This window comes from Stegostoma tigrinum, chromosome 4 (assembly GCF_030684315.1).
Source record: "Stegostoma tigrinum isolate sSteTig4 chromosome 4, sSteTig4.hap1, whole genome shotgun sequence".
NCBI classification, from domain to species: Eukaryota; Metazoa; Chordata; class Chondrichthyes; order Orectolobiformes; family Stegostomatidae; genus Stegostoma; species Stegostoma tigrinum.
The window spans coordinates 96,255,435-96,281,936 of record NC_081357.1 but is presented as its reverse complement, the minus strand read 5'-3'; the positions used below and the strand labels follow the sequence as shown (position 1 = coordinate 96,281,936).

General features: G+C 40.0%; 1 protein-coding gene across 7 annotated transcripts in view; it reads right to left on the bottom strand.

The window, feature by feature from the left end:
* Window positions 1-3,924: 3,924 nt before the first annotated feature.
* The window catches only part of ggps1 (geranylgeranyl diphosphate synthase 1), a 49,260-nt gene continuing 26,682 nt past the window's right edge, over window positions 3,925-26,502 (bottom strand). For 2 of the 7 annotated variants that reach the window (XM_048530276.2, XM_048530277.2), the window contains exons 2-5: window positions 22,414-22,633; window positions 21,263-21,361; window positions 15,736-15,806; window positions 3,925-5,602 (exon numbers count right to left, since the gene is read on the bottom strand). In XM_048530276.2, the coding sequence (XP_048386233.1) occupies window positions 4,847-5,602; window positions 15,736-15,806; window positions 21,263-21,332 (897 nt within the window). In that variant the 5' untranslated portion in view covers window positions 21,333-21,361; window positions 22,414-22,633 and the 3' untranslated portion in view covers window positions 3,925-4,846. Of the gene's footprint in view, window positions 5,603-15,735; window positions 15,807-21,262; window positions 21,362-21,586; window positions 21,724-22,413; window positions 22,634-26,502 lie in introns of those variants that run through there. The other 5 variants (XM_048530275.2, XM_048530281.2, XM_048530278.2 and 2 more) reach the window with 4 other exon arrangements.

Below are 26,502 nucleotides of genomic sequence, written 5' to 3'. Positions count from 1 at the left end.
CACCACATTCCAAGTCCTTTATATAAAAATAACTTGATTGAACAAACCCACCACACGAACATCATGCCACCACTTGTTTAACATTGAGGGAAATATGTTTACCATTGGTTTTAAATCATTAATAATCTAAATCAGTCACTGCATGGACTGTAAATAGTTAACACCAAAATGCAATCTACGAATTAGTTCCAAGCCTCAAAATACTGACCTTTTAATATCCCAAGCACTAACTATAATTCATCTCTCAAACACTAAGTCAACTTGCAAACACTTAGACATAAGTCACTAACAAAGCACACTGACGACTCTCATCTTACCCTGAATTCTACATTCTCTACTGTGGTGTTCAAAGGCCTTTATAATTAGTATGTCTAGTTGAAACAGCAAGGAATTAGGGGCTACGGTGAGAGAGTGCAGTTAAGGGGAGTTGAAATGCCCATCAGCCATGCTTAAACGGCAGAGTGGACTTGATGGGCTGAATGGCCTTACTTCCACTCCTACGTCTTATGCCTTAATTGGGGCAGAAATAGGCCATTCAACCCTGCATGACCACTTGACCAATGATCGCTGATCATCCAACTTGGTATCCTGTTCCCAACTTTCTCCTCATAGCCCTAAGAACTGGAGACAACGGAGTGTATATGCCTAGAATTCCAAATACAACACCAAGCAGGATGAATAGGAATAAAAAAAAAGGGCCAACTCTTGTGTAAAGTATGTAACCAAAAAGAAGATGATCTCAATGAGGTAAAATTCAGGGTGCAAAGCACAGAGGTTATATCATTTATAATCTCATTGTCATGTCCAAGGGTGAACAGTTATTAGTCATTCAAAGTCATTTCCAATATACAAAAACAATCTCCCCCAGCCACTTCAAAACACCATTGCAATTACATTCAAAATTATAAATGGCAACGGTTACACTTCCATGCAAAGGGAAAAATAAATGTCAAAAATCCATAATTCAAATTCATTTTAATTGACATGTTCTCTTTACATTATTGTAAAAATGCCAAAACACAAGGAATCTGAAAATTACTCCATAATTAGTAAAATGCATGACTGAAAGACAAACATCAAGAATTTGTTTACACTAATAACAGCCATCATTTTTAAAAAGCAAAGAACGTTTTTAGAAACACTGGTACCTAGTATAAATTCTGGAGTAGAAGAATCACAACTTGAGAGATACTGGTTAAATTCCATATAAATCTAAATGAGCACAGCCAATTAGCATTGCATTTAACATCCAGATTTTGATAAATTGGGATTTCTCAGAAGTTTTAGAAAAAGCAGATGAAAAGAGTGACTAGTATACACAAGTAATCAAAGAAAATTACAATGTGAATACATGGTTACAGAAAAAGGACAGGATAATAGTGAAGAGAGTCAGTCTCCACTTCCAAGGATAAGGTTGTAACCCAGATTTTAAATACAAAATAGGTGCAGAACACATTCAATATGTGCAAATACAGAAATAGGAGCTAAATCAGGTAGGCCCTCAAAATTTGATCTGCCAAATTTGTATTGCACCTCCATTTAGCAGACGTGGCTCTTTATCTGTCGATGGCCTGACTTACTAAAGTATATTGAAGCTCCAAAGGATTAACTTGGCTTCCCCATCACCCCCCACTATCTGAATAGTTAGTCATTAATCAGAAAGTGTTCTTGTTATGGAAACCATGATTGGTTAAAAATAGAGTCCCTACCAAGTTTCAAATATTTTAAACATCTTGAACATATCAGCCAAAATTCTACTCTGCTGTCATAATCTTTTCACCATTGACGTGGAGCTTTCACAACATGCAAGATTGGGTTCTTCATAAATGCAGGTTCCCAACTTGTCAGAGTCACCTGTCTTGAAGTCTCAAAGTAACTGATTGTCAAATATAATTTCAATCATCCTGTAAAGAACCTTGGGACATTTTACAAATTAAGAAACACTTTCCAAACAGAAGGTCCAAGAAGGATGACTTCTAGGGGGCAAAGAAGAATGATGGAAGTTTCAAATGAAAATACAGTATTTTCACTTGTGGAAGGGGCGGGGGGGAACAAATGCTGTTAATGTCAAATTAGTCACCAAGGAATCAAAGAATTCAGAAGATATTTCTACCTATCAAGTGATGAGAATATGGAATGGCTACCACAGAATAGTTGAATAAAAGAGTAGTTTCCTTTTAAAAGTAAATGCCAAAGAAAATGGGAAAGGTTACATTGATCAAGTTTGACGAAGGATGGAAAGCAGCTCAAAAGGAATAAAGGCTTACTTGGATTTATTTAACGAGTAACTCTTCTGGGATCTGAACTCTATGTAAATGAGATGAATCCTCCTCTGAACAATCTAAAATACTCAAAACATTACCCACTGGATGGGTTAGGTTGACAAACAGGTTAATTTTAAACAAAACACTGTCATTGCATAATTATTTATCTGGTGTGTGGCTAATTTTCTCTGGACAAAAATACTAGAAATCTGGAGGAGGAGTTGAAGATGTGAATTAATCACATCCAGTTTTTAAAAAGGCGGTTTTGCAATGTCAGCATAGTCCACTGAAGTCAGCAGAAACATGCTTAAATGATTCCCCATGGCAGCTGAAACACTGCAAAGCCAGTTATACATGATTTAGATCATAAAAGGCCACAGAACCTTAAGCATGATTGCTGAACTTAGAAGTCCCTTCAGTCTTACAAGGACAACTGCCTTCCAACTCCAAAAAAGGAGGCTCAAGCTCTTTACAAGTTAGAACCTAGAAATAACTGATCAGCCAACCCTTAAGAGATAATACACTGGCCTGAAACAAAATATAGTATTAATAATGGGGGCCTAAACAGTTCTTTTAAAATACATACAACAGCCAAAAAGGACATCCAACCACCCATTCACAGTGTGGAGAGTCTCAAAATAAGCTGTGTTTGCTACACACAAGTTTTATGAGGAGTAAAGCAAGATGGTTATCTTGAAAAAAAATGGTAATGATAACGTACAATATCCGTACATCTACATGTACATCATTCACAAAACGTCATTTGTACTTAAAATGTATTGCCACTAAAATCTGGAGTTTCACAATAATTAACTTGCATGGACTTGGTTAGATGTATTAGTGATGCTAGATTTCAAAGTGGGTCTGAAGTTGTAGTTGATCAGCAGATTAACCTATAATTGCTTGGACATCTCCAAGCACAATCAGCTCTCAATTCTACAAGGCTGGTTGATGATTACACAAGAAATTTGACCTTCTCGTCATGATCAAATAGCCACACATTTGCTAACACGTTGTTTTGATCCCAGCTCTGCAATCTTGACTCCACAGTCCAAATTTATTTTTAAAAAATAAGGCTTGTTTCTATCTTGGGCAAAGGGGACAAATATTATAAATTGCAGTCCACTTCTCAGAGCTGATCTATATGGCTTCTATTTAGAAGCAATTTTCAATGCCAAACAAGAAATGTATGACTACTGGTTTGTGGGAAATGGTGAAATTTGGTATTGTTGGATAGGGTCTGCAGTGCAGGTTAAGGCAGATAGCTAGCATAGAGTATATACCATTGAAACATGTATGCTTCTATCATTTTAAAACACAAATGTGCACAATTATGACACCAAATTCCCAAGGAGATAAGCTCCTTTCTCTATAGTTAATACTTCCAAAAGTATGTGGACAGATACCACAGCACAAGAATTAGTGGTTGAAGCATGTAACTCAATATACCTTACAAAGCAAGTTACGCAACGATACTTGACCAGAACAACAAGGAGCTGGATTATTCCTTCCAAAAAGGCAAATATCCAAAGATAAAGCAAGCCAGTGACAGGGCTTGACTGCCTATTTGTTGGAAGTGAATTTGTACAAGCCAGAAATAATTCAATAAATAACTTGATTGAAAACCCAGAGAAAGGATACTATAAAAACACTTGACATATCAAACAGAAATTAACTGAATTTATTTTAAAAATACACAACTGTAATGAGTTCATGTGCACCAATCCTTTCATCTGTCTGGATCTAACTGGAAGGGGATTTGTTTGTGTTCAGTCAACTAGCACTATTCTTTGACATAAAAGGCCAAGTTACAAGCATTTCAGTTATATAATAGCAAACAGCAGAATAATTAATCTGCTCTGCTGCAACTTCAGTAGTCTCAAGGAGTGCAGCAGAGCAGTGTGTGACATATACTGCTCTTCAATGCTGATGATTCAATGCTATTACTTCGGATTCTTGCCTTCACAAACCTCAAGGCCCTGGCTCAGCTGAGCTGCAGACAATGTCTTTACATCTCCCATCATGACCCTGAAGACACTGTTGAAAAAAACTTAAGACAAGCATTAAAGCAATGGGTCTTTACAGGCATTTTCAGATCAGTGAAACTCATGCAGCAAGAACCCAAAGGCAAGACTGCCTCTAACACTTGCAACCATCAAAATGGGAGGTAAGGTGAGTGAGGGTGGGGCTGTAAAATATCATGCTTGCAAAATAGTGGTTAGAGACTGTATCACCGTATTTCTCCTCTTGGTTAGATTCCTGATTGTACACCAGGGTGTTAAATCACAGATCCATCTAAAAATGTGCTCATCCAAAAGTTAATCTTTTCAAGGTGGAAATGGTTAAGTGGAATCATAACATTCATACAAAATCAACATAAACTGAAGTATTATTTCAAACTCATACTGCAGGGCTAAGGACATGAGTACATGCATCAAATCACAGGACGGCAATCCCAGAAGAGAAAAAGCACTAGACAGTGAAGTGACAGAGAAATCAAGTAAAAGCACTCATGACAAAGTACACGTATGCAAGGAGTGAGTACAAGAAAAGAAATCAGGAGTGTCAAAAAGGGAACCATCTTAAGTCTCTTTATACAATTGACTAAGTTGGTCAATTAAAGCTGCTAACTGTGGGTTACCTCCTAAACTGTCAATAGTTTGGTAAGCTTCAGATTCCAACATTTTGAGTGTTTTTTTGGTGTAATCAAAAGAACCTACTTTTTCAAGATAACTCACGCAGTATTTCTTTACATCCATATTTTCAGTCCTCTGTCGCAAAATATTTTGCACTTGTGTACTTTCTGGATGTGACCAGATAGCATGTATAAGGGGGAAAGAAAACTTCCCCTCTGTTAAGTCTTCACCAAACCCCTTGTTTGCACTGTATTCACTGGATAATAGGTTTGCATAATCATCACGTATCTGAAATAAAAGTCCCAGTGTGTCAAGAAGAGGCTTCAAGTCAGATTTATTTTCAGAGAACAGTTGCATGAGGCCGACAGCTAGTCCAAAGAGTCCTCCAGTTTTCTGTAGCACCATGGCCTTGTAATCTTCCAATGTGGGACATGTATATGTATCTCTCCAATAGATGTCCAAGCCTTGACCTCTATGTAGCTCAAGTAGCTGTTGTGTGAAGACTTTAATGGCCTCTGGGTGATCGAGGGTCAACACCTTCTCCAGACTCAAAAAGTAAACATAGTTGGCAGAGTTTATGACAGATGGAATACCATAGATACTGTGTGCCACAGGAAATCCACGGCGCAGCTTAGAATTGTCCTCAATATCATCAATCAGCAAACTAGCACTGTGCAACATTTCCGTAACTTCTATGATGACCTAGAGCAAAAACAGAAATATTGAAACAAGTGTAAAGATGATATACTTAAAGACGACTGACCAATTTTAGCTCCATAGGAAATAACAATCACCATACCTGGCTTGGCTACAATTAAGCTTTACCGAATCCCATATTTAGGATAACAAAGTGTGAAACGATGAACACAGCAGGCCAAGCAGCATCGCAGGAACACAAAAGCTGCGTGTGCATGGTTGGGGGGGGGGGGGGGGGGGGGGGAGAGGAGAGAGGAGGAGGAGGAGAGGAGGAGGAAATAGGGAAAGGGTTCTGAAATAAAGAGAGAGAGGCAGACCGAAGATGGACAGAGGAGAAGATAGGTGGAGAGGAGAGGAGAGTATAGGTGGGGAGGGGATAGGTCAGTCAGGGGGAGGACGGACAGATCAAGGAGGCAGGATGAGGTTGGTAGGTGGGAAATGGAGGTGCGGCCTGAGGTGGGAGAAACGGATAGGAGAGAGGAGGAACAGGTTAGGGAGGTGGGGACAGGCCGGGCTGGTTTTGGGATGCAGTGGGGGAGGGGGAGAATTTGAAGCTTGTGAAGTCCACATTGATACCATTGGGCTGCAGGGTTCCCAAGTGGAATCCGAGTTGCTGTTCCTGCAACCTTCGGGTGACATCACTGTGGCACTGCAGGAGGCCCATGATGGGCATGTCATTTAAGGGATGGGAGGGGGAGTTGAAATGGTTCGTGACTGGGAGGTGCAGATGTTTATTGTGAACCGAGCAGAGGTGTTCTGCAAAGCGGTCCCCAAGCCTCCACTTGGTTTCCCCAATGTAGAGGAAGCCACATCGGATACAGTATACTACACTGGCAGATGTGCAGGTGAACATCTGCTTAATGTGGAAAGTCATCTTGGGGCCTGGGATGGGGGTGAGGGAGGTGGTGTGGGGGCAAGTGTAGCACTTCCTGCGGTTGCAGGGGGAGGTGCCAGGTGTGGTGGGGTTCGAGGGGAGTGTGGAGTGGACAAGGGAGTCACTGAGAGTGGTCTCTCTGGAAGGCAGACAAGGGTGGGTTTGGAAAAATAAAAAGAAAAGAAGTGTCTTGGGTGGTGGGGTCAGATTGTAGATGGCAGAAGAAACAGCAATTCATTCTGCTTGGGAACCCTGCAGCGTCAGCCCAAAACATCAGCTTTTGTGCTCCCAAGATGCTGCTTGGCCTGCTGTGTTCATCCAGCTTCACACTTCGTTATCTTGGATTCTCCAGCATCTGCAGTTCACATTACCTCTTTACCAAATCCTAAGCTGTCTTTTTTTTGAAAAGCCCTTTCTAATCCCTTCTCATTACCCCCACCTTTTGATTATGCCTCACTGAAGCCCTGCAAGGATTTTCACTGAAAAATATGCTGTACAATATAATTTATTACTAAGTGGTGAATGAGATTGACTTACTGAATATATTTAAGCTTCAGTTTATTGCAACACTATTTTAGCACTGAATTAGCAATTGTTGGTAGGCAAATTGAAAAAGTAACAGCACAACTACACACAGTAATCAAACACTTCAAAACAGCTATCCAATTAGTCCAATTCCCTCATTTTTCACCACTGTCCTTCAAATTTGTCTTTACCTTTTATGATAACTTGCAGCATAAGAAGTTCACTTTTTTTCTGGCTTTTCTGCTAATTACATTACGTTGTTGGAGATGGTTAACCAGACAGCACAAGTTTAGTCAACACGACTAGTGGAGACAGTGTATCCCTGTCTACTCCTTCAAAACTCGAGTAACTTAAATCTCCCAGTCATCCTCTCTACTCCAAGAAATTTTTAAAAATCCTATTCTTCTCTGTCCCCAATAACTCAAGTTCCTCTATCCAGGTACCATTTCAGTCATTATATTTTGCACCTCCCTAAACTTTGTTACTTCCTAGGCTGGTGTAAGAATAGAACAAGAATATGCCAGCTGAGTCCTAACTAGTGATTTAAGGCTTTACCATAACTTCCTTACTTTTGCACTCTATACCTGGATTTTGGAGTTTTACTGGGATGTGTTTCTAAAGTAGCCTATTGAGTTGTCATCTTCAAAAAACAAGAGGAGAGAAAACTTAATTTAAAAGTCACTGAATGGAATCAAACTTGAGCATTTCACGGCCAATAAAAGTATAAGTGTAATCTGACCAGTTATCTGATCTGTTTGAAGAGGGCCAATTGTAACAACATTTTCAACCCATCCCAACAAAAAGTTGTGAAGTCACAGTGGGCTCGAAATGTGAATTGTTTCTCTCTCCATAGATGCTGCAAGGTCTGCTTAGTTTCTCTAGCATTTAGATGTTTCAATTCCAGCATATGCAACATTTTGCTTTTTAGACAAGTATTATAAAGGTATACAGAGATATTACATGGTTTCTATATACAGCAGAGATGCCACTTCTCATTAGAGGCAGGGTGGGAACAAACTGCTTCCACAAGTCTTCGGTAATCAAAAAACCTTAAATCATTGTATCATATTTCAGCTATAACAAGCTCTGGGAGTTCCCAGGAGTACTGAGAGCATTTTTGGGTCTCAAAGTTTAAGGAAGATATGCCAGTCTCAGAAACAATGTAGATTTACAAGAACTACCTCAGGACTTCAAAATTACAAGAACAAGATTATTCACCGAGTATTATATCCAATTTATAAGCTTATGGCATGGTTTGATCCAGGATTTCAAGGTATTAAAGCAACATACACATTTTCTTTCCTTACTTTTTTGCTGGGTGGGACAAAAGCTAAGAAGTAATGTTTAAAAAGCCTGAGCTTTCAGGGTTGAAGTTAGTAATCACTTCAACACTAAGAAGCTTGAAATTCACTTGCTGAAAAACACAATTAATGATAGGCCACTTGTGAAATTCAAATTCAAAAATTGCATAAGTGTTGACCAAACTCTAAGCAACTGGAGCAAAAGGTTGCTGTGGAATTACGTCGTATATCAGCCATGATCCAGCTTAATGGCAAAATATGCTCAAGTGGCTAACCAACCAACTTTTATTCTTACGGTTGCAATGATCGTTTTGGTTTATAAAAATATTTGTACTTCAGAATCATTTATTCAATGACTGAAACGAATGGTATAAACTGAACAACGATGAGTGTGCAATTTCACTTTTCCAGTGACAGCAAGTCCAGTGTTCCAGTCAATCTAAGTAGCAGCATGCTACAGAAAGAGCAGAAACCAGCCACTCAGCCTATCAAGTCTGCTTTGCCATTCAACAAAACCATGACTCACCTGACAATCCTCAGCTCCACTTTTATCTTCCACCACTCCCACAACCACCCCCAATTCCTTAGCAAATAAAAATCTGTCTTAGCACTAATATCAGGAAACAACCAGATAAGATCACATTAGATTTGGGCAGCAGCTGCATTTCATTTGAGCATGATTTTTCTGTTCAATGAGGTGCAAGTCAGCAGTGACAAATAGCTAGTTATTGTTACTAGAAAGTTGAGTGTACTGGCCTTGCCATTATTAAAATATTTAACACCAACATAGCACAATAAACTCCAGAATCCAAGGGCATCTGAATTTAATCCACTTCAAATTCACTGACAAAGACACTTTGACATTAATTAGAAGAAACCTTTTCCAGCCATTTGCAAAGCTACATGTAGCTATCCAACTGCACCAATTAAGAGGGATATTGAACTCAGCATTATGTTCAGCCGGGAAACGAGATTTTCTAATCATCCCTGTCCAGAGATGATACTATGCACCTCTGGCACAAACGGGACTTGAACATGGGTTTCCTGACATAGGTGCCTCATATGAATCTAGTCCAAGCCTCAAATTAAAGAAACTGGACAAATTTTAAAGAGGAAAAAGAGAGCCAATTTTAGGTAGGCATGCATGACAATTAGGATCTGTGGATTTCACAGATAGGTGCAATTCATGTGTTTGCCAGTTATGCTTGGCAACATGGTGTAGGATTTCAAACATGCTTATGGGAATTTCTCACATTTAGATTTGAGACAGTCAAGTGTCAAAATTTGGCACTTTCCTTCCTAGCCTATGGTTTCTGTTGATGAATACAACTCCCACCCACAATGGAGGTGTGTTTCATTGGGTAGTTGACAGTGTCCTTTGGAAAGGTCAGCCATGGGATGCCCAGAGAAGCTAAGGCAGCACTGCAACAGGTTTCCTTTCTCTGCATTTAAAAGGTTCAGCAAGTTAGAAACATTCCAAAACAGTAGGTACTGCAGGGTACTAAAATTTTACCCATATGACAGGTCCAAAAACAAAACCAAAAACAGACTCCTTCAAAATTTCCTGAAGGTCTCAGATCTGAAAACCCACGTTTCAATAGCAAAGTTAGAAATGGAAGTGCAATGAATTTATCAAAGTTGCACTCATTAAAAACATGGACATCAGAATGGACAGGATAGAAAAATGTGCTATGGAGAAGTACAAATGCTGACCCGGTTATAACTAGCAGTGACTAGCTATTCTCTTCTACACAACAGGTCTTTCGATAAAGAGTTTCAAAAATCATTGGGCAAGACATTCCGCTGACCAGACATTCCTGCAGTGCAGCAAGGTGGTGTGCAGGAACATCATTTGGAATCCCTGATGCAGCAGATATGGGAAACACAGGAAACAGTTTTCCTATCCCATGCAACTGGGACCCTATGGAAGAGTCCAAAGACTTAGAAATGGCATGTTCCTGCCTTACTTAAGCAAAGAGCCACCCAGGAAATGTGAAGACATTTTAAAGTTAACTCTGGGATAACAAAGGTATTACCTTCGCTGACCATCTCCTCACCAGATCCGATCTCCCCTCATCATTCTCCAGAACGAGCTCCTGCCACCAGCCTGACATCCTCCTCCCTGGCTTAACATCTTGATCACTCAGGAAAGGAGGCTGGGGGAGGGATGTGTGCAAGGGGCACTTTATGAATAAGGAAGCACTAATGCTCAGAAATTACTAAACCACTAAAAAAAGCTAGGTGGTTTGAGTAGGTATCACTGACAACTCATTCCTACAAACAAGATCATTTGTAAACATATCTGTAATTTGTACTATTACTCTGTATTGGAGAAGTATATTCAATGTGGCCTTCACAGCTTTGAGCTTTAAAGATCAGTGAATCTACCAGTGCTTTGTGGGCATTTCACATATCCAATATTTCTCTTTATACCAGAGAACCGTTACTGCTGGAAACAATATTTATTCTTGTGGCAAAACACAACAGCATCTTGCTTCTTAAGTAATGGGTAGTAATTGATATACAAAGAGAGGTGAATTTCACATTTTGGGACAAGAAAAAACAAAATGGTGAGTTTAAGGCACTAAAAATGCACAGGGATCTGCTGCACTAGGACACAAATCAGAAAAGGGCTATTTTGCAGTGACAATGAGTAATCAGGAATGCTAATAGAATGTTGTCATTAATTGAGGGAAACGGAATAAAAGGCGGAGGAGGATACTTTTTCAGATACACAGGGCACTGGTGAGATCATATCTGGATTGACCACCTTATTTGATGGTACAGCAATTATGTTTAAGGCAGTTTAAAGGTGGTTTACGATAAGAATACCCAGGCTACAGCCACTTGTCTTGAGAGGATAAGGCTGGACAGACTAGGTTAGAGTTCAGAAGAATGAGATGACTTGACAAACAAAATCCTCAAGTGGTCGTGAAAAAGCACTAGACGGAGACAGCGTTTCCTCTTATGGGAGAAAACTAGAACTCAGGTCACTGCTTAAAAATCAGGGTAGCTACATTTTTACTTAGCAAGGAGTTAGAAAGGCTGGGGAGAACAACGATGGAAGTGCGAATTTAAGGTTACAATCAGACATTATCATGTCAAATGGCAGAGTCAGCCTCAGCCAGATTTCAGCCTGGGATCTGACTTGCCTAACATCATGGTCTTTTAAAATTATCTGCAGTGGACCAAGATGATGGCTGACCCCCACTTTCTTGGAGGCAGTGAATTCTTGGCTAGCCAGCAACACTTGCATCTCACGAAAGAATAAAACAAAACTTGATTCTTTGTTAGCCAGCCCCATACAAAACCAGTACAGTCTCTCAAAAGTACTTCGAGTACTGTCTTAAAGAGCATCACACAAAGACATCAGCTAAGGTGCTTGACAAGGCCAATGTTGAAAAGATCTTTCCCCTCATGGGAGACTCCTAGGCAAAATAGATAGAAATAAGGGATTTCCAGCATCTGCAGTTCCCAAGATAAAGTGTGGAGCTGGATGAACACAGCAGGCCAAGCAGCATCTCAGGAGCACAAAAGCGGACGTTTCAGGCCTAGACCCTTCAAAAAAAGGGGAGGCAGAAGAGTTCTAAAATAAATAGGGAGAGCACAGGATTGAAGATGGATAGAGAAGATAGGTGGGCAGAGTCTCAAACAATGGGTGCCAATTTAAGACTGACTAGAAAGATTTTCTACTGAGGGTTGAGTGTCTTATGAGCTCCTTGCAGCGAAGAACTGTGGGGATGCCGTCCTTGTACATATAGCAGTGCAGGCTTGAAGGGCCAAACAGCCTACTCTTGTTCTTATTTCTTAATATCATATGATCAGTCAACCCTCAACTTTGACAAAGACCAGATGAAGTAGCTTCTTTATTTGACAAGAAAACAACTGAATATATGTTATAGATTATGACCTGCATACTTTTCTTTCCTCAAATTGCACATGTCTTGTAGCTACTTCTAATCAATAGATATCTTTAAGTTTTTTGAATTGCTGCAACCTGAAACTTTCTAAATCCCAGTTAAACATTTCTGCATGATGATGATGCAGGTTTATGGATTAAAAAAGGTAAAGTTGTGGTCTGAACACTAGATGGCAGAGTGCACTAATCCAGTTTCCAGCCATCTTGGTAAAGCCAAGTCTTAGAATCATCCAAGTAAATAGATTGCAAGTCACATGGTTTCAAGAGATAAGTATTAACAATGAGTCCTCCTTATATGAATCATTTCATATCAACAACAATTTATTTCCCCCCCTTGTTAAAATTTGTTTCTACGGTATAACTTAAAGCAGAACTAGCCATCCATATTCCAACTCCCTTTGCCCAGCCCATAATCTTGGTTTACTTCCTGATCACTACATGACTGTTGCATATGAGAAATTTACTCATCTTGTTCCACCTCTTAAGGAATTTAGTCCACAGCAGTCAGAACATCTGAATTTCTTACATGATTGTAGCTGCTTCCTCGTTAAGTATGCTCCTTTTTTAATACAAAGTCCAACACAGTTCATGTATCATGCATCAGCCACTGAATACCAGAGACTAGAGAGGAGCAGCACTGTGGTAGGCCCTTGGAAAATATTCTCAAGTCAAAACATCCAGTCATAGCACCTATCTTGGCTTGCGTTCAAAACTCTTTAGCCCTGGTCCTCCACATTTTTGCAATCTCATCTAGCCCCAACTCTCAGATCCTTGCAATGTGCACACCCCCAATATTCATACATTGCTTTAGCACAGGTGACTAGACCTTTGACCACTCCAATGTTTGAAACCGTCCCAAAAACAACTTTCCTATCCTCCAAGATGTTCCTCGAAACCCTCCTGTCTCATTAGTTCCTAAGGTTTCACATTTGTATGGCTATAGTATTAATTTTGTAAAATATTCAAATACAAATTTCTTCAAATTTATACTTGCAGTTCACCCTCCATGGACAGCACACCACGATAATCAAGAGGTTGCAAGGCAGCTGAAACATTTGGCACTACAATATAGCTCCTCACAAAAAAGGTACAAGGAGATTGCTGGTAAGGTACCAGATAAATCACAAGATTTCAGTTTACTGAAAAAGGGAAATCTACTGAATGATGATGATGATTTAAGTTGGTACAGATATTTTAATTCTTAATTCATCAGTTCATTGGATTTGGCTGCAGCTGGTTGAGCCAGCATTTACTGCCCATCCCCAGCCCTAAGGTGGTAAACACCATCACAGACCATTTGCTACATGATACCAACTTGCCAAACTGAATGGCAACAATTGAGGGTGGGGCTGGGGCAAAAGGGAGAAGAGTCAGGGGAAGCTTGTGCAAACACTTGTGCATTGAGGAAGAGAGTGAAATAAGGCAGCAAATCTGCAAACAAAAAAATCAAACAAAAACCAGTTTCAAGTGTGCAGGCAAAGATAGATCTAAAACTTTTGCAGCATATACTTATCAGATACTCAATACAGCCAAAATGTTATCAAACCCACAACCGAAGCTGTGCATACAAACATTTTGAACTATCACAGCTCAACACACACGTGCATTGATGTACTTTATAAATCTCAATTTACTATTTCCAGCACAGCATATTCACTCTAAGCTCTGAACAAGAGTGTAGGGTGAAAGTAGAAAAGCTTGCTGATAAAGCAGGCAAGATATGTGGAACTTTCATCTCAGGAAAAATTCAATTACACAAAGTAATGCTGCATTAAGACAGTCAGATCGTATTCAATACAGTAAAGTTGAACAAGTTCAAGAATTTGTGGATAAACTAACTGTGGAGGCATCAATACTGATGGCAGCTTGGAATGAAATGACATCAGTAACTAAACTTGTTTAAATTAAACAAAAAACCTGCTGCATTGCACATCAACAATTAAAAGACCAATATAATCTGCTCTTTTTGTTGAATGTCAAGTGCTCTGATAACTTTTGTCAATGTTCAAGTTCAAATGCAAATCAATGCTAACTAAACACTAATTCTGGTCCCACATGAACTCTCACATTCTTGACTCAAACACTGCACTATTTCCTCAACATCGACAAAATAAAGTTAAGATGCAAAATAAGCCCTCCAAACTGTATATGGATTACAAAGCTGTGGAGGTTAAACTATCACAGCAAGCACTTAACAGGTTTTTCAAACAGCTTCCTTACAAGTTTCATATCAAAAAATGGATTGATAAAAAGGGTGTCAACTACACATGAAGTTTGTCATATCCTCCCCACCTATAACTCATTCTGAAGTAGGCAGAGGGCTAAATTACTGTACAGCATACCAAGTAATGCCAAGCTGTTTAAAACCAGACTTTGGACCCCAGCTGGACTGTATCCAATGTGGATTTGATTTATTACTGTCACATGTACCTAGGTACAGTGAAAAGTTTTGCTTTGCATGCTGTACAGGCAGATCATACCATACAAAAAGTGCAGAGTTACAGAACAAAGGAAAAATACAATTTCACAGCTGCAGACAGTGCACAAAGAATGAGATCAACACAAGTTAGAATTTGAGGGGTCCATTCAGGAGTCTAATTACAGCAAGGAAGGAGTTCTTTAATTTGTTAGTACATGTTTAAGCTTTTGTATCTTCTGCCTCAAATTAGAAGAATATAACTGGAGTGGGAGAGGTCTTTGTTCACGTTGGCTTCCTTTCCAAGGCAGCAAAGTACAGATGGAGTCAATAGATGGATGGCTGATCTGTGTAATGGGCTGGGCTCTGTTGGCAAGAGTGGTTTCTTACGGCCCTGGGCACAGCAGTTGCCATACGAAGCAATGACACATCTGGATAGAATGCTGTCTATGGTGCACCTGTAAAAATTGGCAAGAGTGCAGGCTCCACACTAAGATGATGCACAGGCAATTTACTAGTATGGTACCAGTAGAGACTTAAAGTCCCAGGATTTGGACACAGCAGAAAAATTGGGATGTCTCAAGAATAGGAAACATTAATCATGCTCAAAGATATGGGTTTTGATGCAATTGATAAGGAGAAACCATTAGCAAACAGACAATTGACTAAATAAAAATAAATTTAAAACATGAACCAGAGGGGAGATTTTGGATCATAACAGTTGATACCCACCCTCCAACCCCAACAACGTACTACCAACTAAAGGACGGAGAAGCACACTTGAATAACATTTTCCAAAGACAAATGAATATACACAACTGTAAAGTAGCACCGACTAGACTGCTCTTTCATAAGAGCTGGCAATGGTATGACGAACCGAACAACTTTTTGCATTCTGTACAACTTCATATACCTACCAAGCTACCACCAATAGGAATTTCACAGCTACATGGGAGTATGAGAGAATCAGTGCAAGATTTTGTTTAGTTTAAAACAATTACATATAGATTAATTTCTATTTGTAATCTATAATTCATAATTACTGTTGCCAAGAATTTTGCAAAATAACATCAACAACTTGAATAACATGCCAAGAGCTCTTACCTGCAATTTCTCTTCAGGGACATTCAACCAGTGGTTAAAGGCTTGTGAAAGTTTGGTTCTCACTTGTTTGCCTGATTTAAAAAGAAGTCAAAATTCAACTTGTTTAATATTTCCCTTTATGGAAGGAAATCTGTTGGCTGACATGTGACTCCAGACCCACAGCAATGTGGTTGACTCTTGAAATGGTTGAGCAAAACACTTGTGTCCAACCCTAAAAAAATCTCAGAAGACACGAGACTGAACTGATAACCCATCACTGACCCAGGCACCAGAAATAACAAGGCTAATCACAGCCCAGCAAAGCATTGAGGATTTGGTTCGGCCACATTTGGAGTACTGTGTGCAGTTCTGGTCACCATATTACCAAAAGGATGTAGATGCTTTGAAGAGGGTGCAGAGGAGGCTCACCAGGATGTTGCCTGGTATGGAGGGTGCTAGTTATGAAGAGGGGTTGAATAGAATAGGGAGAGATAATGGGAACTGCAGATGCTGGAGAATCCAAGATAATAAAATGTAAGGCTGGATGAACACAGCAGGCCAAGCAGCATCTCAGGAGTACAAAAGCTGACGTTTCGGGCCTAGACCCTTCATCAGAGAGCCTCTCTGAAGGGTCTAGGCCCGAAACGTCAGCTTTTGTGCTCCTGAGATGCTGCTTGGCCTGCTGTGTTCATCCAGCCTCACATTTTATTATCTTGAATAGAATAGGATTATTTTCATTAGACAGATTGAGGGGGGACCTGATTGAGGTCTACAAAAATCATGAAGGGTATAGACAGGGTGGATGGCTCGTGTTGAATGCAGCGTGTACATTTCAGCAGCATTTGACTAACCAAATGGAAAGCTACAAACATAACAGGATTATTTCTTAAAAGTCATCCTTGTATTGCAGGCATATTTATTGCCAATCTCCAAACCCCCTCAAAGATGTGCTGCGAGCAGTCACAAAGCTGTTTGGGTGAAATCTTGAACTTACAACCTATGACAGCAAAGCCATGGGTCATACAGACTAAAGATGACAGCACAGAAATTGAAGTGGATGAAACATTCCCATACACCTTTCACGTTTGTCCTACTTGTCCAGTGTCTAGAGTACTGCTCATTACAGGATGCAATGATGAAAGCTGCTTAAGATAACTGATGGTTCGTCAGTCAGGTAGATACCACTGAAGCATCGCGAGGAGCAGACCACATTGGAGAGAGACTGGAGTTACAAGAGTACAGACCGTGCAAGGACAATAGGTTTCTTCTCCAAAATAGTGTCAGTGAACCAGTTAGAGTTTCACAATAATCGACAGCTGTAGCATCACTCAGTTACCAATACCAACTTACTTCCAGATTTTATAGAATAGTACAGCACAGACAGCCATTCAACAATTTTTCAAAACAATCTTGAATTGAATTCAAATGCTTAGGTTGTGGTTGAATTTGAACTTTTGTTCTTGTTACTGGCCTGGTAGTAATTACAAATCAGACAACCACACTCGCATTCTGAAATAAGAATTAGGTTTTGGACAAATACCAACTACAATGACAGTATTTGTAGCCTTTTCAGACTACAATCTAAACATATTCCAAGATATCCAAGCAGAGTGGAATTTCCAACTTGGGTGATGGGCAGCTGCAAAGTACCATAGTGAATGCCAATGGGCAGCCCTGGACCACAAATAGTTATAATAATGTCACTGACATAAAAACTTGCAACGCTGGAAATGATTATAGCACAAAAACCTTCAAATCAATGTTTCTCCCATGAAGCAGCATCAAGACTCAAAACACAAAGGCAAAACAAACTGAAATTCCAAAGCTTGGCCTGCCTTTTTCATTATTGGATCACAGAACTCACAGTAAAAGGAGTTGGCCATTCTGCTTGTTAGCTCTGTGTTAGCCGTGTGACCCAACAATTCACTCAGTGCCACTCATCATCGTCCGTGTAGCCCTGCACATTCCTCCTTCAAACAATCCAATTTCCTCTTCAATGCTTTGACCGGGTGTGCTTCTATGCTTCGAATATATTTTACATTTCAACCACTCATTGCCCAAATATTTGTCACATATCTCCATTGCTTCTTTTCTTAAGAAGAGTGTAAAATAGAAAGTGGACAGAAAGAAAGTCAGTAAAACAACACTGATTTGGTCTCAGGATTGTACTCGGACACAGCCATTCTTTCAAAGTATACAGCACGTTGAGAACTATTTGGTGATATTTTTCTAAATTCCCAAAGCAGAACTACAAGTAACAAAATCTGAGTATTAGTTTCCAACATTTTCCAGATTTATCTAGCAATTGTGTTTACAGCTGAACCTTGAGCTTCAGAAACTGCTAAAAATAATCTTGTTTGTTGAAAATCCTCATTCACATTCCCTCCCTGTCCTCTGTTAAATCAGGCACCAATCATCTGTTTCCACACTCTTTCCCCTCCTGACACACCCTACCATTTTAAAAAAGACAGACCAGTCACTGACATGGCCATTAACCATTTATAACCATTTCTTCCAAAATGTCGTGTTTTTTAATTTAGATCTGTTTATTTCAGGTGGCAAAAGCTACAAATCACTCATCAGATCAAGTTTTGGAGATGATTAAACTATTTATTTAGTAGACACAAGGAACTGGTGGAGAGAGGTGCTGTGGATCAGCTGAGCATGGTAGTAGGATGAGTGCGCTAGTACAAAAAAAAGCAGGCAGACAAGTGAGGAAAAAACTGATTACACTTAATTAGACAGCTGCAATCCAGCTGAGAGCTGTCCAACTATTTGTCACTCATCTCTTGCCAATTTCCAAGACAACAATCTTAAAAATCTTTCAAGGAACTGATGGCTCATTCTGGAGTTTGATAGTTTACGTGCCAAGACAGGCAAAATGGCCACTCACTTTTGTGACAAAAAGACAGATTTCAGTAAAGATTGAAAAAACAATGTCTGATATCATGGTGCAGTGGTACTATCCCTACCCTGGACCAGGAGGCCTGGGGTCAAGCCCCACTTGCTCCAGAGTGGGTAATAACAGTTCTGAAAAGGCTAATTAGAAAGCTAAAATGAATAAAACAAATTACAACACCTGATGAACAGACTATACTTAAACCAAGGAACAAGGCCTCCTCACGTGACTCAGACTGCATCAGCATCTTGAGGTCAAGATAGTGCACTGGTCTACAGAGATTACACAAAGAAAATTTGGAATAAAGCTTGAAAGACGCAAGTAGGACAAGTTCCAATTCTCAGAAAATCCATTTTGCCTGTCTTGGCACTTCAAGCTCCACCCCTTAAAATTAGTTTTTAAATTACTGGGCAGTTCCTAAAAAAGATAACCGTCTCCACTAGGTGTAGATTTTGAGTGGGATTCATGGATTAGATCTGTCCTAAAATGAGGCTGTGGATGTGTTGCACTAACTTGAAAAACACAATGTCTTGTGATAGCTTGTACACACCCAACCAACTCTTATACATGAAGCAGAAAATGGTTCCATTTACTGCCCAAAGCTATGTCATAACCATGAGGAGGAGTAACTACATTTATTTCAGGTACTCAGAACAGCTGAATGTATCCATCTGAAAAGGAAGTGATTTTATGAGGCAGGTCATTTCTCTACTCAATGGATTGTGACCAGGAAGGGAATGGGGAGGAACCAAGTTGTAGTTATCCAGAAAAATCCCACCAAATCTATACCTGGAATTACAAAGAGGAGTGTTTAGGCTCAAGTTTTGATTTCAGCATCATTTTCTTGTATCTTTTTAAGGTTCTGAAGACAGGTGACAGTGATGCTTTCTGTGGGCTTGCCACTTGAAGTAAGCGCATATGTATCCAAGTGCCTCAGCTGTACAGAGTAGGCAGAAGTTGAAGGGAATGGGAAAGCAAGAGAATTTCACAAATCACACGAACAAACATTTCTGCAGCCACAGACAATTCCAACTTGCTGTGCCGCTCTTCAGTTATTAAGTATTCCACCAAGCAACTGCAGGGTACTGGGGCAGCGAACAGCCAGAAGCTACAGTCTGTATCGGAATCAGTAACATAGGCAGAGAGAGTTGGTCCTGTAGCAAAGTTTAGGGAGCTTGGAGACAAGGATATTAAGGATAGGCCCTCTGAGGAAAGGCAGAAATCTCTAGGTTCTTCATGAAATGCTCATCAGCACTGCAATCAAAAGATGGAACTGATGAGCACATGACTGGACAGGCAGAGAAGGTGGTTAGATTTGAGACCCTGACATTGAGCCTAGAAATGGGGCAGATGGGGTCAGTACAGTCTGAATGGACTACAACTCAACATCTTCATAAAGGCTGTTTGTGTTGGTTGGAAACAGTTTAAAGTGAATTCATTACCACTAGTAACAAAATAGCATGCACAAAAGAACTGCTGTCTGAGACAGCATTGGTGTGTTTTGTCAAGTCAGACTTAACAGGAATACAATCCAGGTTTAAAAAGTTAGGTTTGCAGCATGCATACAAATACAGAAGTCAGCAAAACAAGCAACTGGTGAACTAGAGGCTCAAATAGTTATACAGTAATATATGCCATAGTAACCACATGGCTGGGGAATAAAAAGGGCATTAGTACAGATATTCATGCATTAGGTGTTTCAGGAAGATTGGGGATGAAAACAACAGGGGACTTAGCCATCAGCCCTTCAAGCCTGCTCCACCGTTCACATGATCATGCTGATCATGTGAACTTCAAACAAACACACATTTCCACTAACTCGATAACCAGGTAGCAGTCTGAAACTTTCTTCTGAACCGTCTCAATGTATTTACATCCTTCTTAAATATAATCCACACTGCACACAGTACTTCCAAAGAAATCTCACTAGTGTCCTTCAACATCACTTGTATCTTGACATAACCAGTCTCAAATCCTTCGCAACAATTTTGCTTCATCCATTGCTTCTACTGGTTTGTCCTTTTAAATGCCAATACAAAGTGCCTGTTAAACATTAAAAATGTGCGACTTAAGCACCATTCCTCTTACTACCCTTTTACTGTTTGCAAATTGGAAGACTTTTGGTTTATTTTAAACATTAACTGCTTTTTCTATTTTCTTTGCCATTCTCATTTCTTCCCCGCTCTCAAGTATTTGGTTTGAATTTCACTTCAATGCAATCGGACATGAACTGAACAGTTTTTAAAAATCTTTTCTTGATCTTGCGTATTGCAAAAGATGGCTTTGACGCCCTTACTTTTCTTTCACTTCCCCTGCTTGAAAGACAATGGAACAATTAAAATGTAAATTGGTTCAAGGAAGGAAATTTGCTCAACTTACCAGTTAACCTTAGGAACTCCACTCACACCAATATGAATGACTCTTCAATATCCTGCCTTTGAAATGATCTAGCAAGCTTGTCAGTTACATAATCCACTCAGGTCAACAAAATACTAGCAATGCCTATATCCAAATAAATTTTTAAAAGTCAAGCAAACTAGTAAATTGCAGATGTGACATTCAATGCACTTTCATGGCGATCTGGCTACTCATCCCATTTTAAGGAGATTTGATACTTTAAAGAATATGGGAAATACCAAGTCACTGTACCTGGCATCTGAAGCACGTAGTGGTAAGGCTCTAACAGGATCCTTTCAGAAGCTCCTTTCTGGTTTTCCATAGTGCTGATTTGCACAGACAAGCATTAATCTGCATTGAATTAAATAGTTAGTCAAAACAAATCGCAGACAAAACATTCATAAGTTGTTACATCTTGACATGTCTTCCCAAACATCATGCATCAGTACTACTTCATGTTGACCAGATTTAGATTGATTACACATTCACCTACAATGCAGTCACTAAATGCCACTAATTAGGGATTTAACACACTATATCCCTCCAGAAAAACATACGCAGCCTATGAATACTCACTTTTAAGGTGCAATACAGGGAGACAGCAGTCTCCCTAGCTCCACATTGCCTTGTAACATTGCAGCTGCTGTAAAGTCCAAAATTCAGCACTGGGCTTTCACAAAAACTTGAAGATTATCCTACTTAAAAAGGTGGTTCTTGAATGGAGGAAGACAATGTGCAAAAATATTTACCAGGTTAAATTCCAACAGTGACAACACAAATTAGAAAGAGATCAGTGCTGCTCAAAGTGGGAGGTTGGAGTAACAATACACGTTGTAGGGCAGAACACCAAGCATGACATTGCAATAATAATATCAGCTAGGACCAGAACACAAAAGTCAGATCCCAGAATGAAGTGTGGCTTGTTGGATCATGATTTATTTTTGTTTCAGTGAGGTGGTCTCTCCAAGACAGAAGCACGTAACTTCGCAAATTTGAGAACGGAACAGAAGTTTATTCAGTAAAATGATAAAACAGGATAAACCAATTTGTTTGGAACATAAATTCAGTTATAAACACCTAATAACAGACAGCATTTATAATAGGTGTGGGGTCCTAGTTCCTTTTCCTAGCCCTGCAAGGAGGTGCATGCTGAAATAAAATGACACCACGACCATCAGAACCAGAACATTTATAACAAATCGTCTGCTTCAACGTAAGCAAATAATTATCAACATTCTGCATCTTGGCAAACCCATGGTTCAAGAAAGAAATTGGGGAAAGCTAGCAAGAAGTACAAAATGATGCCAAATGTCATGTTTATTTTCGGCTTTGAGACAATCCAGAAACACTCCTTTATATAGATTTCAAAAATAAAAATGCCTTTACATTATCCAGCAACAAACCTTGCATAATACTTGCGCCAGAGTCCCTTTCTTTAACACTCAATATATCCCCAGCTAGCTCATTTGTGCACTGAAGGTCTTAATCTCACGTCGTGGGTTCGAGCCCGATGTTGGGTGCCACCATTTTGAAGACTTCAGGCCCTCTTGTGGTGCAGTGCTTGACGGTCTGGATTTCATGTCCCACCTGCTCCAGAGGCATGTAGTAACATCTCTGAACAGGCTGATTAGAATAAAAAGGAATAAATAAAGGTGTGAGGTAGTTCGAGCTTCACTCAACTTCACATTTTCTTTATCCCAAGACCTCCGGTGCAGGAACGGCATTAACTCCTCCGACTAATTCAGTTTACTGTATTCTCTTCTCGGGAACACTTGTTCTATAGATGCACCATGCAATGATCTAAACAGAGTAAATAAAAAACAACACAACCAACCTCTCCCTCCAGCTTGGGAATTCAGGAGATTAAAAACTCCTAACAGACCTTAAAGTATAATGGTTACTCTACTACATCCTAATTGCTTTGCTCACTTCAAGAATGTGTTGCTAAGGTAGTCCTCAAAGTCACCATGGCTACAGAAATACTTTAACTTCAGTAACAGAAAACTCTACTCAAGCTCAAGACTTAAACCAAGTGATATTATAAAACATATCAGACAGTTCATACAACAAGCAAAAAACAATTTAGGTCAGACCTACTTATCAACCACAAAATTCAACTGGTTTGGATTGCTAATTCAAAGATTCAATAATTAAAGGTGTACAACATTTCACTACTGCAGTTTTGGTTAAAGCTGAATTTCAGCTGGCATCTAACATGAATCCAGTTACTGCAGTGAGAAAACCAAAGTTTGCTAAACAACAGTTATGTGCTGTGTTACCAAGTATACAGGTTTTCACCCTTGCCACCCCCCTCACCTCCACTTCCAAGAGTTATTGCACAGCATTTAAGCAGGATTCCATCTTGACATTCCACTGCTGGCACAATTAGCTCAATAGTTTTACACAGCTCAGAGCTCACCCTCCCAAGTCCCGACCCAAAACGTCAAGCTTTCTTGCTCTTCTGATGCTGCTTGGCCTGTGTTCATCCAGCTTCACACTATTATCTCAGATTGTCCAGTATGGGCAGTTCCTACTATCTCTGTAACAAGGTTATTTAGTCCCTGCTCTTAGACTGCTAGTGTTAGACTGTAACAGTAAATAGCAATTACAAGTCGGCAGAAGAGCTCATGGCCTGAGGAAAATAACTACAAATGGACAGAAAAGTTTATTTTGAACTGCCATGTTTTCAATTATCCTCAGGTTACACCACTGTTGATATCATATTTACTTTCTCATTTTAACCCCACTATGCTCTCAAAGTCACATCTGGTTAACAACCTTTGGACACAAAGCAAACAGCTGCCAGTAGTGACTTCAGGTAATTTGCGTTTTCTTCACTGATGCGTGGTATACTCTTGAAAACAGCACAGGACTCTTGTATGAGGCATTTTCATATTTGCCTAATCCATACAGTCCACTTTAAAACTAGGTAACTTCAAATAGAATCACAGCTGTACGGCTTGAAAACAAACCCTTAGGTTCAACTAGTCCATGCCGAACAGATACCCTAAACTAATCTAGTCCTATTTACCAACATTTGACACATATCCCTCTAATCCTTCCTATTCCTATGCCCATACCCATCCAGATGCCTTTCAAATGCTGAAACTACCAGCCTCGCCCAGTTCCTCTTGCAGCTCATTCCATACATGCACCACCCTCTGAAAAAGATACTTTTAGATCCCCTTTAAAACTTTCTCCTCTCACCTTAAACCTATGCCCTCTAGTTTTGGACTCTGCTACTCTGGGATAAGAGACCTTGGCTGTTCACCCCATGTGTCCCTCATGGTTTTAAGCCTAAAAGGTCACCGCTCAGCCTCTGACGCTCCAGGGAAAAACAGCCCTAAGCTATTCAACTTCACTACAGCTCAGCCCCAGCAACATCCTTAGAAATCTTTTCAGCGCCTTTTCCAGTATCAGAACATCATTCCTATAACAGAGACCAGAACTGCATGTAATATTCCAAAAGTGGCCTAACTAATGTGCTGTACAGCCACATGACCTCCCAATTTCTAAACTCAATGCACTGACCAATAGCACAAGCATATCAAAACACCTTCACTATCCTGCCTACCTGCAACTCTACTTTCAAGGAACTACAAACTTGCACTCCAAGGTCTTTATTGAACAATACTCCCCAGGATCTTATCAGTAAGTGTGTAAGTCCTGCCCTGACTTACCTTTCTCAAATACCACATTTCGTTTATCTAAGCTCAACCTCATTTGCCATTCCACAGCCCACTGGCCCATCTGATCAAGATCCCATTGTACTCTGCAAGCTTACTAATCATACCCACGTTCACATCCAAATCATTTAAGTGACAAAAAAAGTGGATCCAGCATCAATTCCTGCAGCACACCACTGGTCAGTCCTCCAGTCTGAAAAGCAACCCTCCTCTACCACCACTCTGTCTCCCACCTTGAAGCCAATTCTGTATCCAAATGACTAGTTCTCCCTCCATTCCATGTGATCTAACCTTGCTCACCAGACTATCAGGAGGACCCTTGTCAAATGCCTTAATGAAGTTTACATGACTGTGCCCACAGCTCTGCCTTCATGACATCCTCAAACAAAACAAACAAGTTCATGAGACAGTTTCCCGTTTTGCCTTTCCAAATACACAAGAATTCTGTCCCTCAGGATTCCCTCAAGCAACTTGCATGTCAATGTCATGCTCACTGGTTTATAGCTCCCAGGCTTTTCCTTACCACCTTTAAATAGTGGCAACATGTTAGCCAAACTCCAATCTTTCAATATCTCAAAATGGGGCTATCAGCAAACTCTTCCCTTGCTTCCCAGAGAGTCCTGGGGGACACATGGATTTATCCACCTTAATGTATTTGAAAACTTTCAGCAACAACTCTAAGGCCATTTTCAACATGTCACTATTTCCCCAAGCTCTCTAGCTTCCATATCCTTCTTGAGGAAATACTGATGCAAAATACTCATTCAATATCTCCATTTCCTACAGTTCCACACACAGGTAGCTTTGCTGATCTTTAAAGGGGCCTATTCTCCCTCGTTGTCCTTTTTCCCCTTAACTCATTTGGAGAAACTTAGTAGATTCTCTTCAACCCTATTTGCCAAAGCTATGTCCTTTTCTGCCCTGACTTCTCTCAAACATACCCCTATTGCCCATATACTCATGGGATTCACTCAATCTCTGCTGTCTATACCAGACATGTGCTTCCTTCTTTTTCTTAAGCAAAACCTCAATTTCTCTGCCCCAACAGAAACACATTTTTGAAGACTTCCAACTTCACTGCCATCTCTTTACTTGTGATTATCCACTCCGCAATTAACTTCTGAAAGCTCTTCTCTAATATAGGGTAAATTGGCCTTCCTCCAATTTAGACCTTGAACTTTTAGATCCAGTCTATCCTTTTCCATCACTATTTTGAAACATATGTAATTATGAGCACTACCCGCGAAGTGCTCCCCCACTGACACCTGTCACCTGCCCTGCCTTTTGCCCAGTAGGGCAAATTTTGCCCCTTTTCTAGGAGGTACATCCACCTACTGAACCAGAACATTTTCTAGTAGACACTTAAATTCCTCTGCCTCCAAACCATTAACACTAGGGCAGTCCCAGGCATCTGGAATGTTAAATCCCCTAACATTACAACTGATTCTGACAGACAAGTCTCCCTATGTATTTGCTTCTCAACTTACCAGTGACTACTGGGTTGGGTTTACGTACAATTTCACTAAGACAATCACCTTTATTTCAGTTCCACCTAAATACCATCACGAGATGTACTCTCAGGAATATTCTCCTAAAAAGTACAGCAATGTTATTCCTCATCAAAACTGTCACTCCCCTCCTTCCACCACCCCATCTCCTCAACCCCTGAAACTCCTTCAGATAGCATTGTACCCTGAAACATTAAGCTGCCAGTCCTGTCCACTCATGAGACTCATCTCTGCAACCACTATGATATTCCAGTCCCATGTTCCTAACCATGCCTCAAGTTCATCTGCCCTACCAGTT